This window comes from Corvus hawaiiensis, chromosome 18 (assembly GCF_020740725.1).
Source record: "Corvus hawaiiensis isolate bCorHaw1 chromosome 18, bCorHaw1.pri.cur, whole genome shotgun sequence".
NCBI classification, from domain to species: Eukaryota; Metazoa; Chordata; class Aves; order Passeriformes; family Corvidae; genus Corvus; species Corvus hawaiiensis.
In genome coordinates, this window is record NC_063230.1 from 10784817 (window position 1) to 10797545 (window position 12729).

The window sequence follows — 12729 nt, forward strand, 5'->3', positions numbered from 1 at the left end:
ATGCCATCAGCCCCGACAGCCTCCCTGTTGCTATGCAACCCTGGGCTGCCTCTCCATACGTGTTTTCCTTGCCTCTTCCACAGGGATATGATACCCAACCACCAACGACATCCCTGATGCTAAAGCCTGACAGCATTTCCCTTACGAAACAGGAGTTGTTTTTAGAGGGTGACTGGTCTAATTCTCCACCTTGTCATTGCTTCCCCATTGATGCACAGGCCTGAATCCCAACCCCCTTCTCCCTGGAAAGGCACAGCAAAAATTGCAGCAAAGCCGATGTACTAAAGGGGCTCCAAGAGAGCTGGAGATGGACTTTGGACAAGGACATGGAGGGGAATGGTTTTAAACTGGCATAGGGCAGGTTTAGATTAGATACTAGGAAGAAATTCTTCCCTGTGAGGGTGGTAAAGCCCTGGCACAGGCTGCAACACCAGAGACAGACACAAAGTCTACCCAGCATCGATTCTGGCCACAACAGAGAATGTGGTCAAATTAATGCAGATGAAGTTGGGTTTGCCAGGGATCTGGTTACGATCATGCAGTGACATCAGCTCCCTGCTCCTGCAGTGACTCCTGGTGCCGTTATTACTCTCCTCATTTCACAGAGGATTTCAAAGATATTTGAGAGCTTATCGTTTCTTCTACCCTGCAAATCGAGCTGCTCTGCCCCGCTGTGAACACTCACCACACACACGTCAGCTGGTTCAGGGCAAGGCTGAAGATGGAGCAGAGGTTGACTCGATGTGCAAAAAGCAGATGAGAACTAAATTCTAAATATAAGCCCTGCTAGGGCTGCGTGAGCCACGACAGCACTTCCTCTGAGAGGTGGGAACGTACAACACCACAGCAGAGGAACTAGCTGGGAACATCTTTAAAACCTCTCCTATATCATCAGATTAAATTTCCTTTTCAGCCTCAGGCAGCCAAGCTGATAAGGAATGAACCCCCAAGAAAGCCAAGGCAGCAGGAAGGAGCCAGAGGCTCCGTCAGGAAGATCCTGAGCAGCGACAGGGAATCCAGGCTCTCCCCAGGGCACGTGTAACTCCCATCAGTGTTAATAAAACCTGGCACCGAGCGTGGAACAGGATCCCTCGACTTCAACACTGCAAGAGGCACAAGCCAGAACAAGGCAATTTCATACTGGGATGCCAAGGAGGGAATAGATTTGCTTTTTTTGAAAAGCTGCATAGTTGAAATCAACACCTCCTACTCGAAATGCTGCATTTCACAGCTCTTCTGCACAGTTAACGTCTCTCCACATGAGACACAAGCTAAACTTCAAACAAACATTCCTGGGAAGAAGTGCTCATTAGCTTAAAGCCTGGAATTAAAGATGTACAGACAGTGATAGGATTTCCTGACAACAAGTGAATAACAAACGTGCTCGTTTCAACACACAGCTCGCACAGCTCAGGAGATGTTTTAGGAGACAGCAGTCAAAACACACACACAGAGAACACCAGGAGTGTTTCCCAAAACTTTCACAGTATTACCAATTGCAGTAAAAATGGATTGCCAGGACAGGGAGGCTGTGAGGCCCTGGCACAGGGTGCCCAGAGAAGCTGTGGTTGCCCCATCCCTGGAAGCATCCAAGGCCAGGCTGGAGCAACCTGGGATACTGCAAGGTATCCCAAACCATGGCAGGGTGTGGGACTGGATAATTTTAAGGCCCCTTTCAACCCAAATCCTTCTGGGATTCTAGGATTCTAAAGTTTGTCTTCAGAGAAGTTTTTGTTTAATACAATTTACTTCTCCTGAAAGCTGTCACTTAGAGCTTTAAAAAAAAAAAGGCAGCAATGTGGATGAGCACAAAATACCAGCTCTAAATCTATTTATGCTATTTTCTTCTTGTTTAAGAGTATGGTAAAAATCAACTCCTTGCAGTCAGCCTAAGTGAAATCACAGAGTAAAGTCATTTAAATAATTATTCCTGTCAAAATAACGAGAGAACAACAAAGGCAGCCACCAAATGCCCATCACTATGGGTTTCTGGCCCAGATTTATCTGCCAGCTACGTTCATGGCCTGTTAAACCAAAGAGAAGTTATTAAGAATGAAAAAGCAGGAACTGTTTCGGCACTGGCCCTTGTATCTTCATTAATTAAACTGAACAGCTTCACTCCTCCCCCCACCCCCAAACAAGACAAACAACCCATTTTTAAAGCCTGCCTGCTGCAAACTTGCTTCCCCCTACCCTAACAGCTCCCTGGGAATTTAAAGATAACATTTAAAGATTAAAATTCCATTTACTGATAGTACCAAAAAATTACTTTTGAGAACAATTCATTGTGTTCTTGGTGAATATTAGGCAGAAGAGTTCAGCAACTATCCCCTGTAGGGTCTGTACCTATTCCAAGTTCAGAATCAAAGTGCCAACTTGTAGTAATTTCTTTTTACAAATCGTTTGTTGAAGGATGTTCACCACAAAGGACAAACTTCTGCAGACAGACTTGGGTACAACAGAACAGGCACTGCAGATCAAAGCTTTTTTATAAGCAGAGACACAGCCCCCGGTGAATGAAGGTGTGGAACTCAAACCAGGACCCTCACCTGCTCCAGAAAGGGATCCTGTTCTATGGGAAAAGTCAGAGTCCACCAGCTCTCCCCAGGAACAAGCTGCACAAGCTTAGACTGGCTGGAAAAGAAACATCTGGGAAGATTAATAAAAACTAGGATGGGAATTTCAGCCTCTAGCAGAAAAAAGGCTGTAGGATGCAACAAAAACCCTCAAAAGGACTAAGTACCCTCCCAGCACATCTGGGACACGTGCAGCAAACAAATCACTCCACTTCCATCTTTATTTTGGAACTATATCAAAAATTGAATTCAAACTAAATAATGCTGCCAGATGAATTTTGAATGAAAACACCATTTTCTTTGACTGCCCAGTACACCAAAAGGAAACCACTACTAAATGTACTTTGGTGTTATTTCTAGCACACAGCAGAGCAATTTAGGTAAAACACATCGACCACTCTCAGCCTCAGAATTCATCTTTCCTGTTCTGTGTGAAACACCCCCAAGGTTTTCCATGACTTTTTTTAGCAGTGTAAGTGGAGCCAAGGGCATCAGACAACTGCCCTGGTTTTATTGTATGGCAACAAACCTCGAGACCTAGAACAGAGCTGGCTGTGAAACCAGATCTCACACCTATAATAGAACCATGACCGAGAGACCCTGATTAAATCAGAGGCCATGTTTAATGCATGTATCTCTGCTCCTCTTACAAAGACACCAAGCTGATGACATGAGATGAAAATGGACAATTAACTCAATAAAAATACCTGAAAGAAAAATCAGCTTCTATTTAAAAAGTCTCACTGCAAAGTAAAAACTTCTGCAAGCTCAGCTATGGATTCGCAGATGTGAGGCTGAAGAAGTTTACTCACACTGACTTAAATTGTGCTGCCCAAGTTGAATTTGGACACGTTTCCTTGCCTTGTACAATGCCAAATTCTCCACCAGTAGCCACCAGTGGCAGCAGGAAAGGGAGCTGGAAGCCACTGGCCCGCACTGTATCAGTCAGGAGCTCATGAGCACGGCTGACCCTTGTTTAAAAACTCAATCAGCACTGAGTGACTGCTCTACACTACAGCCCTAAAGCAGCACAGAAGTCAGTTCGTATGAATTACACACTTTTTACTCATTCCACAGTTTTTGGTAGCACAATGTCAGTAGTTTTAAGGACTGAGACAGGACCCTGTTGCAATCAGATAAAAAAGTACCAGCTCCAGGTCTCAGTCATTTGCCACAGACACAATGGCACCAACCACAAACTTCTCGGAGTGCTCAGACCTTACGTTTGAGCCCAAGTGAAACCAAATTCACACAAAAAGCCAAGCACAAGCAAAATTCTTGCTGAAACAGAGGAACAGCAGCTCCAGCACTGTCACCAGTGACTTAAGTGAAAAGGTCACCCCGTGTCTCCCGATTTCTGCTCCGTAAGCAGGGCTGCATAGGACAGCAGAACATTTGTCCTTTGCAGGTTTCACATTCCCATTTTTCAGCCTTCTTTCACACGAGTTGTTCATTCAGATGATTCCAATAAATCTAAAACACCAGCTTAAAAAAGAAGGCAAGAGAACTTCACCATGCTAACGCTGTAACAGTGGTTACCAAATATTTTCTTCTTCATTCTTTTGTGCTTACTTGACACTATTTTCTTTCCCAGACTGTCCAAACAGGACATGGATAGCAAGCTGGGACAGAAATGCTCTACCCAGAGCTGATAGAGAGCACTGGAAACAGAAATATTCAAACACCACACCTGCCCAAGGAATGCAGCGTCACTTGCACTCATTCCCTGAGCAAACCCCGCGAGGCCACAGCAGAGCCGCCCGTTGTTTGCACTTCACAATGAGTAACTGTTTTGTTTAATAATAAAAAAAAAGAAACCAAAACATTTTAGCCACTTCAGAGAGTTTGGATTTACTCAACACGTTGGCACCAAGGCTTGGGGCCCCTTTCCACACAACTCAACCACAGTCACTCACTTCCCCCTGGTCAAACATGGGGCTTAAATCACCAGTTTCAGGTACAACAAAAAACACTGGTTTCAGCTCCTCTCCGTGAAATAAAATAGAATAAACCAGGTTTGTTTCCCTTTCACTCCCTATCACCCCAAACCTTTGCTGCTTTGTAGGATGTGCCAGAACTAGAATTGGTCGGGAGGATCGTGGCAGCCGCAGCCCTCAGGAAACCAGCCTCTCCTCCACCACTCTGCCATGCCATGGAATACAGACAGTCCTTCCTGAACATAACCTGGAAGCTAATGGAAAAGGGAGGGGGAAAAGGGCTCCATCTGGCACAGAGCTGTGGGGAACCAAGAGCTCTTCACCTTTGCTTTGCTCCCAGGAATTGCACCCTGCCTCTGTCACACCACAGCCTTCACAAGTCACGTTGACCCTATCACTTCTGTGGCATGACAAAGATGGAAGCATTCTGAGAAAAAACACCCTTTTTTCAATAAAAGAAGGGAATAATGATCATTTATGTTGCCTGCACAGTGACAGCACTTCACTCTTCTTACAAATTTAGCTTCAGGCATTTTTTTACTGGAAAATCACAAATACTGAAGCACACCCAAAGCCATGCTGGCCTGTGCTGGGGAACTGACCAACACCAGACCATTGTCAGATTAACTTTCTCATTTCAGACCAATACTTGTCCTACCTTAAAAATCAACCACATTTTCCCCATTCCCCAAACCTTGACTCCCTGGCAAATGAAAACATCCACCTGTGCTGCAGGAAGCAGCTGGGAGAGCAGACAGACAGACAGCACTATCTGGAGGTGTTTTGGGGGCTGTTTTTAGATGGAAAAGCAGACAGGAGGTAGGTTTTGTTAGGAGATAAAATGCTGCAACAAACCCGAGGGTTTTTATCATATTCTCTCCCTTGAGGGTCTCAAAAAGGTGCATCGCTTACAAGCTCGGGTGGCTCTGAGCTGGGCTGCCTCTTCCTCAAAGAGGAAAACCTCTGCTGACTCCGCACTGAAAACCTTCGGAAGGACTCTCTGCTCCGGGATGCAAAGTGCCTGAAGGAAGAGGTTCTCTTGAAGGGAGTCCTGGTGCCACCTTCCCCGCCACTCCGCTCATGAGCCACCGCAGTAGTGACTAAATTTAGTGCTTCCTGCAAGGATCTCCGCACTGTGCCCATCCACTGGGTCATGTGAGTTTGTGCCACTGTCAGTTTGTCTCCAAGGTAATCCATTTTTTTTTTTTTCCAGCAGAGATGAGATATCAATATCCAGTAGCAATTAAAATAGATTCTCCTTAACAACCCTGATATATTTTGCGAAAAGTGATTCCGTGTATAAAATATTTCCAGCTAAGGTAAACAGCACTGCACTATCACCCTCAGCATATTCCTAAAATTAAATAACCAAAGATGTGAGGTGGGAGATTGGTATTTGTCAAGTAGGAAAAAATAAAAGACTTTTCCTACTTACAATCGGCTTTCCAGAGTTCCATCAAAATATGTTTAATTCAGCCATGTTAAAGAGATAAATCAATGTTTAAATCCTGACACAGTCACTTGAAACGAGTCCATTTGCAAGCAGAGAATTAGGCTCTTACTCTCTCATTTCTGAGCAGGAAAAGCAACTCCCTTTTTAAGCCAAGTTTTCGTTTTGCTGTAAATATCAGAAGGATAAAACAAATCTTATTCTCCTGGCTCGGCCACTCATCAGATGAGAGTGCATTGACCAAAGTTCTGGTGCTCCTATACAATCCATTTAGCAGCAAATCGATTAGATCTTCTAAACAATAAATCCAGATTCTTTTCTTCCCAAAAAAACTCTGCAGAAGGGTGTCAGCAGCAGAATCCCCTCCTCACCAGCCTTGCTGCCTTCGGAACCATCCTGGAGCTCTCCCCTGGCAGAATTGCGGAGCGAAGCCGGGGGAGGCTGAAAGGGAAGCGTGTCCAGCCTTCCCCGCGGGACTCGTTGGCTGCTCAGAGCCTGCCAAAAGAGCTGCTGGATGACATCAGCTCCTCTGCTTCCAGGGGGGCTCCCAGCCGAGGGACAAACGCACGGACTGTCCCCACGCCTGCTCCCCTCACACGGCCCCGAGCGGCTCTGCAAGCAGCTCTGGATGCACAGCTGTTTGTAGCCCGTCTGGCTCCCAGGCAGGGTCTGCCACGCTCCCAGCGCTCCCGACTAAGGCACACGAGGTTACAAGCAGGAGAACGCTGCCTCTGGAATGCCGATCCCTCCTCTCCGTCCCTGCTTCGCCTGTGCTCCGGGGAGGAAACAATGAGGAGGTGACCAGCCGCAGAGGTCTGCCCAAGGAAGGATCTGGGCTGGGCTTTATTATAGTACAGGCAGGGTTACCATGGCAACGCAGGGAACAGCATCTGCTGGCTCCGGAGCAGGCAGGAGTTGCACAGATCTATTGGAATGATTCATAGTTTGCATATGTCACGTGGACTTAGTGATTTTAACCCTTCCTGGGGAACGCGGCTCTGCCACGGAACGTCTCGCACAGACACCAGAGGATTCCCACCGGGATGGGGCCACACCTACACCCCGCTCCTGCTGCTCAACGGGCACACGGGCAGTGCCACCTCCTGTACCTGGTTCCTTGTGCCATTCACGGCCTCAAAGAGGACACGTCCCAGTCAGCGACTGTGCTATCGGCACAGGATAATGATTAAGCCAGAGGCTCAAACCAAAGCTGAACAGGTCTGACCACTGGAAGCCGGTTTTTTCCACTTTTCTACACTGTTCCCTGTTGTGAGGAAGGGCTCCATGTCCTTTCCCAGCTCGGCTCCCTCCCCAGCTGCTGGGAGACCACGGTTGGTACCACAAACCCAAAACGACTGAGGGTAATGACAGGAGCCCAGGTATCACCAGCCGTGGAACTCCTGGGAACAGCCCACTTGGGAGGACAGCAGGAATAAAAGCTCGGGGTTTAAATCAATAAACCTAAGTTTGTAACGTAAATTTGGACTTAGAAGTCCAAAGTCAAGACCTGACTAGTTCAGGACCGAGGGTAAAGAGGCAAGACAGGCATGTTGGAAGCTGCTCACTCTCTTGTTTGTTCAAGGGGGTTTGTGGCTGTTGCTTAATTTGCCATACAAAGTACCATGAACTTGCATCACCCTCTGCTCCTCTGAACCATCCAGGAAGAGGATTCAATGGAACGAAGAATTTCTAGATAACATTTGATGCAATGGTTCTTGCGTAAGGTTTATTGTATCAGAAATGTGCCTTGCAGACATGCACGATCCCAAGATGCCCTGAGGAAACGGGGTGCCTTCCCTTTTAATCCCTGCTTTTAGGAGCTCAACTCCACCAAGCTGTAATTTATCTCCAAGAAAAACATTAGTGACAGAATGTAGCATTCCCTAACTTATTCTTATTTTTGAATGTATTTGTTTTGAACATTCTCAAATTAGTAGCCTCATAAAACCTCTCAGTGATAAAAGAAAATCCAACCAACAGAAAATACTTTTTTCCCCCCCCTCAAACAGCTCTTCTCTTAAAGAGCTGCAGGGTTATTTTTGTATGGAAATGGAGATAGTTTTGACCAGAAGCCCCAAGAGCTCGGTGTTTCTTAGATTTGTAAAAAAATAGGGAAAAAATTAATTTATCTACCAGAGTTATGGATAATGCTTCACGAACGACAGCGATCCTGCATCCAAGGCTGGAATTTAAGACTTACTGCACATTTTTGTGCTGTTAAATCTAAGTGTGATATTTCAAACATCTGCGCCTTTGCAAGTGCAGCTCTGTGCCTGCTGCAGTGCAGGGATTCTGCACGGGGCACTCTGCCATTCCAGAGGGTTTCAGGCTCCATCTGATGTGGGAGCCCCTCAAATAGCAGCCCGAGAGCTCTGCCTGGAGCTGCCATGTGAGTTAGTCAGCAGTTCCTTCACCTCACCAGGATGGGCAGAGCAGAACCCAAATTTAACTCCCCTTCTGGAATATCACCTGGGGCAAACAGGGGGAGAGGCAGAGCCAGGTTTCAGCAAGGCTCCACAGAGCAAGGCACTCCTACAGCTCGCTGCAAGGACTCCTCACACGTGCATGGAACTTGAAGGATCTGAAAAGTCGCTACAGAATATATTCCACTTTTTTATTATACCTCCCCTGAAAAAAGAATGTTATACCAAATATACCATTTTTGCCCTCAGAAGATTGAAAAAGTGCTGATTCGAGTCTTTCTGCAATACTAAATTTAGGATCTTCTGGCACCACGTGAACACACTGCTGGGTATTGAAGCATCTAAATTACTGCTTAGATTTACACCTCAATTAACATCAGGGCAAAACGCTTTAGAGGACAACCAGATGCATCTTCACCATCAAATTCAAATGGCTGGAGATTTTTCCACCACTTCAGCTAAATTTGCAGGGGAGTGGAACAAAATGAGCTTTAGGGTCCCTTCCCTTGGAGACCATGGGCACTTTCCACTAGACCAGTGCTCCAAGCCCTGTCCAACTTGGCCTTGGACATTTCCAGGGATGGGGCAGCCACAGCTTCTCTGGGCAACCTGTGCCAAGGCCTCACCACCCTCACAGGTAAGGATTCTCTAACTGGCCCCCAGCCCAGCAGTCTTGGCTGAGTGAGGGGTTGTTCCTGAACAAGAACAGCACAAAATGATCTTCTGCCCTTGACGAATCCAAGTGATTATCTCACCCTGGGTCTGTCACGGATCTGCAGCTCCAGAAAACAGAGCGCACATACACACAGCTACCCAAACTGCATGACTAATTACCTCAGTATAAATGGGACCTCGTTATTCAAACATCGCTGGATACTTCCATTGTTAACATCTCTTCCACCTACAGCTCAAAAACACAACCCTGCACAAAGACCTAACAACCCTTGTTTCTCCCCTCATTCAGCAGAAAACAAAATTCCATGGTTACATTATATTTTCCAAAAGCGTCTTACAGCTCATTTAGAGCTTCACCTGCTCTCAAATACATGTAATTATGTTAATGACTCTGTGGGATTGGAAAGTCAATTCAAAGAAGGCCTGCAAGCAGCAGAGTACAGAACACAGCCCAGGAGGGGCAGGTGGGACTTGCAGCCTCTTTATGGGTGTGAGTCCTTCCAGCCCATGGGGTTTTCCCTGCCACCAGCTCCATCCCAGCAGCATGGAACTGGGAAGGAAATCCAGTTGAAAACCCAGCAAGACACCTGGGATTAGTTTTCACCTCGACTGGGTCCCCTGAAGGATCCTTTGCCAGCAGAGTAGACGGGACAGAAGGATAGGCAATTTTAGTCTGGACTAACTGTGACAACAGTTTCTGCTCTTCCCTTATGGGAACCTCAGTCCAGAACTCACTCTCTGATGGGTTCCTCTCATCACCACCCCCATCACTCCAATCAGCAATTAGCATTAATTCAGGCATTTCCAAAGGGTTTTCTGTGAGGCATCATCCCACCTACAAAGAGCAGGACCCAGCACTTGTGAGGACCATGGGCAGCTCCAGTCCCACCTTGTGACATCCAGTGCTCAGCACCCCTGGGAGCAGAGCCTGCCCTTGTAAGGCTGTCCTGGCCCTGCATTCCACACCAACTCTCCTTCTGCTTCATTAATAAGAGAACTTAATTTAACCTCTTGTGTTTGACAGGATGGACTATTTAAAGATACAGCACTGGGCTGGGCTCAGTTGCACAGCTCCAGACTCAATTTTCTTGGGCTCCTCAGACACGACAAACAACCCATGGTTTTACAGGCTCCTTCTTTTTGCCTCTGTGTTCTGTATTTTGCCAACTGAGTTGTCACATTCCATGAAGGAGCAGTGAGCATTCCTAACTACGGGCTGAATTTCTTACATGAAACACCCCATCATGAAGATTTTACCACGTGACCTTCAAACTCTTATTTAAAGTAAAAAAGAAATGCCTGGCTGCACATCTGGCACAGAGAGACCAAAGCTCAGCAGGTGGAACAGAGGACCTGGCTCCATGGCAGATACCCACCCATCACTCCAATCCAGGAATTCCCATGAAACTTAACACAGACAAAGACAAAAGGGCTTGGTGATTTTATCTGGTCTGTTTTGTGGGTTTTTTAAAATTTTCATGATGATAACAATAATACAATTCATTGAGATGCCCAGACAGCATCACGTGTAGACAGGCACTCTACAGTCAAAAGAAAAAGGGGAAAAAAACCAAAAGAGAGGAAAAAAGAGTGGAATGGATGGAGTGTTTTAACACACAGACTTTGGACAGAGAAATCTCTTTTGTAACCTGAAATCCCAGGTATCTCAATATTTACACCAAATATTTGGTTTTTATTCCTACTTTCATTTTCTACTGAAAATAAGCAAGTCACACTCATGGCCACAGCTCTAATTAATGGTTATTCACAATCTTGGACAACTTGCAGAGAGACCTTGGCATTAAAGGTGTTTTACTTGCACACACCAACTACAAGAGGCTGAAATTCCATTTCCAGACTTTTTCCTTCAATCAGGTAATTTTAAAAGCCCCCAGAGGTCTCGCAAACCAGTGAGCAAGGAGAGACTGTGGAAAGTTTACACAAGCACACACTGATACGAGAGGCTTTTAAAGTGGGTTCATAAAAGATCCCATCGATGTAGTGCAAGGCTACTTTAAAAGTCTTTATTTTAAACAGAGACGAAAAGTCTTAAAAAACAATTTAAATCTGCATTCCTTGTTTTCTTTACAGAAGTACTCTTGTGATAAAGAAAACACATTAATAGTTTTCGTGACTGAACAAATGCTCCACTTACTTGTTTATACCTGCCAGAGTAATTTTTCCATTCTACTGCCATGGTGATCCTTGATAGGATCAGCAAAAACCTGAACTTTCCCATTTTATTTGTAATCAAAAAAGTCAGCTATCCTTTCTCTGCACAGGATTCTGGGCACTTTTGCAGTAGCATGTCATTATTTCAAGATAAATACAAATTTGTAAATAAAGGTAACTCTGAAATATAATTTTTACTCCAAGTTCTTAAACAATTTAAATACAACTACGACTAATAATTCCAACAACTAAAGCACAACAGTATTTCAGAAAGTGCCAATTCTTTTGTCCCCCAAACTATCCTGAACCTAAGCAAGGCCCAGTTAAACATCCTGAACGTACACAGCTTTTGTGCCCTGAATTGTTTCACTGTAAAACAAAGCTATCAGTGTTAAAGCTGAGGAAACCAGCTAAAAATATACGATGTTGTTTGCAAACTCATGTCCATAATCCTGTAGCACTTCCCTTCCAGCTCAATGGAGGAGGAAAAACTGAAAAAACAGAAACAGGAAATTCCTACAGCACAAATACACTGGAAAGGACTAAACCGATTTTCTTTACATTTGTTTATGTCCAAGGGATCGAGCCAAGCAAAAGATGAATAGTTACAGGTTGTTTTTAATTTGTACAAACAAAAATCCAGGATGAAGATGTCTGCAGTGGATCTCCCTGCACCAGGGAGGAAAAACAAAGTAGTGCCATAGTTAAGGTTCTCCTAGGAAGTCCATCATGGGAACAGCTGCTGCTCCATCACTTGACCCAATGGACATGTTAAGCACAGATAACCACAAAACATCTTCAACTGAGACTTCTCAAGCACAGAACATGGCCTAAAATACCTCCACCTGCTGAACTTTTCTCCCAGGGCACGGAGGGTGAGTGGAGAGCACCAAGACAGGCAGGAGAACACGCTGCTCCTGCTCCACACCACCTGCCTGAAGAGATGCCATAGCATTTGTTCTCCTCACTGAGGGTGCTCAGGAAATCTCCAACTGCTGAAGGCTCAGATCTGACTCACAGAGAACACTCTGAAGGAAGAGCTTTTTTTTCATGCAAGGGACTTTCTTCTCCAAAGATCAGTAACAAGGAGCTGCTTCTGAACCCATTCCAGCTGTTCCCAGCGTGATCACAAACTGCCCAAGGCCTGTCTGAACACTGTTCTTCCATCTTCTCCCTACAAAACACTATTCCATGTGTCTTCCACTCACATCAGGCACTGCTTGATGGCAGTAAATTGACCAAACACCAGCTGTAAGTTAATACAATAATTCCTTCACCCATTTTAACCCATTTGATGACGAGAGCAGAGGATTTATTTGCCATGGCTGTGTAACCCTAAGTGCACACACCTTCCTTTACTTCCAGGTCTCTCTGCTCTTACTGCCTCCTCCTCCTCCTCTTCCTCCCAGGCACAGCACAACAGCCCCGTGCTCCCACATCCCCCAGGACATGGACAGCACACAATCCATACTGCCTCCCCTTATGTGCCAGGGATT

The 12729-nt window shown here is 45.6% G+C and overlaps 1 protein-coding gene across 10 annotated transcripts in view; it reads right to left on the reverse strand.

Moving 5' to 3' along the window:
- Window positions 1-12729, reverse strand: part of KIAA1671 (KIAA1671 ortholog) — a 65818-nt gene that overhangs the window by 15707 nt on the left and 37382 nt on the right. For 2 of the 10 annotated variants that reach the window (XM_048322421.1, XM_048322422.1), the window contains exon 1: window positions 5426-5942. The exons of the other annotated variants lie outside the window; for them this stretch is intronic. In XM_048322421.1, the coding sequence (XP_048178378.1) occupies window positions 5426-5710 (285 nt within the window). In that variant the 5' untranslated portion in view covers window positions 5711-5942. Of the gene's footprint in view, window positions 1-5425; window positions 5943-12729 lie in introns of those variants that run through there. 10 annotated transcript variants of the gene reach the window in all.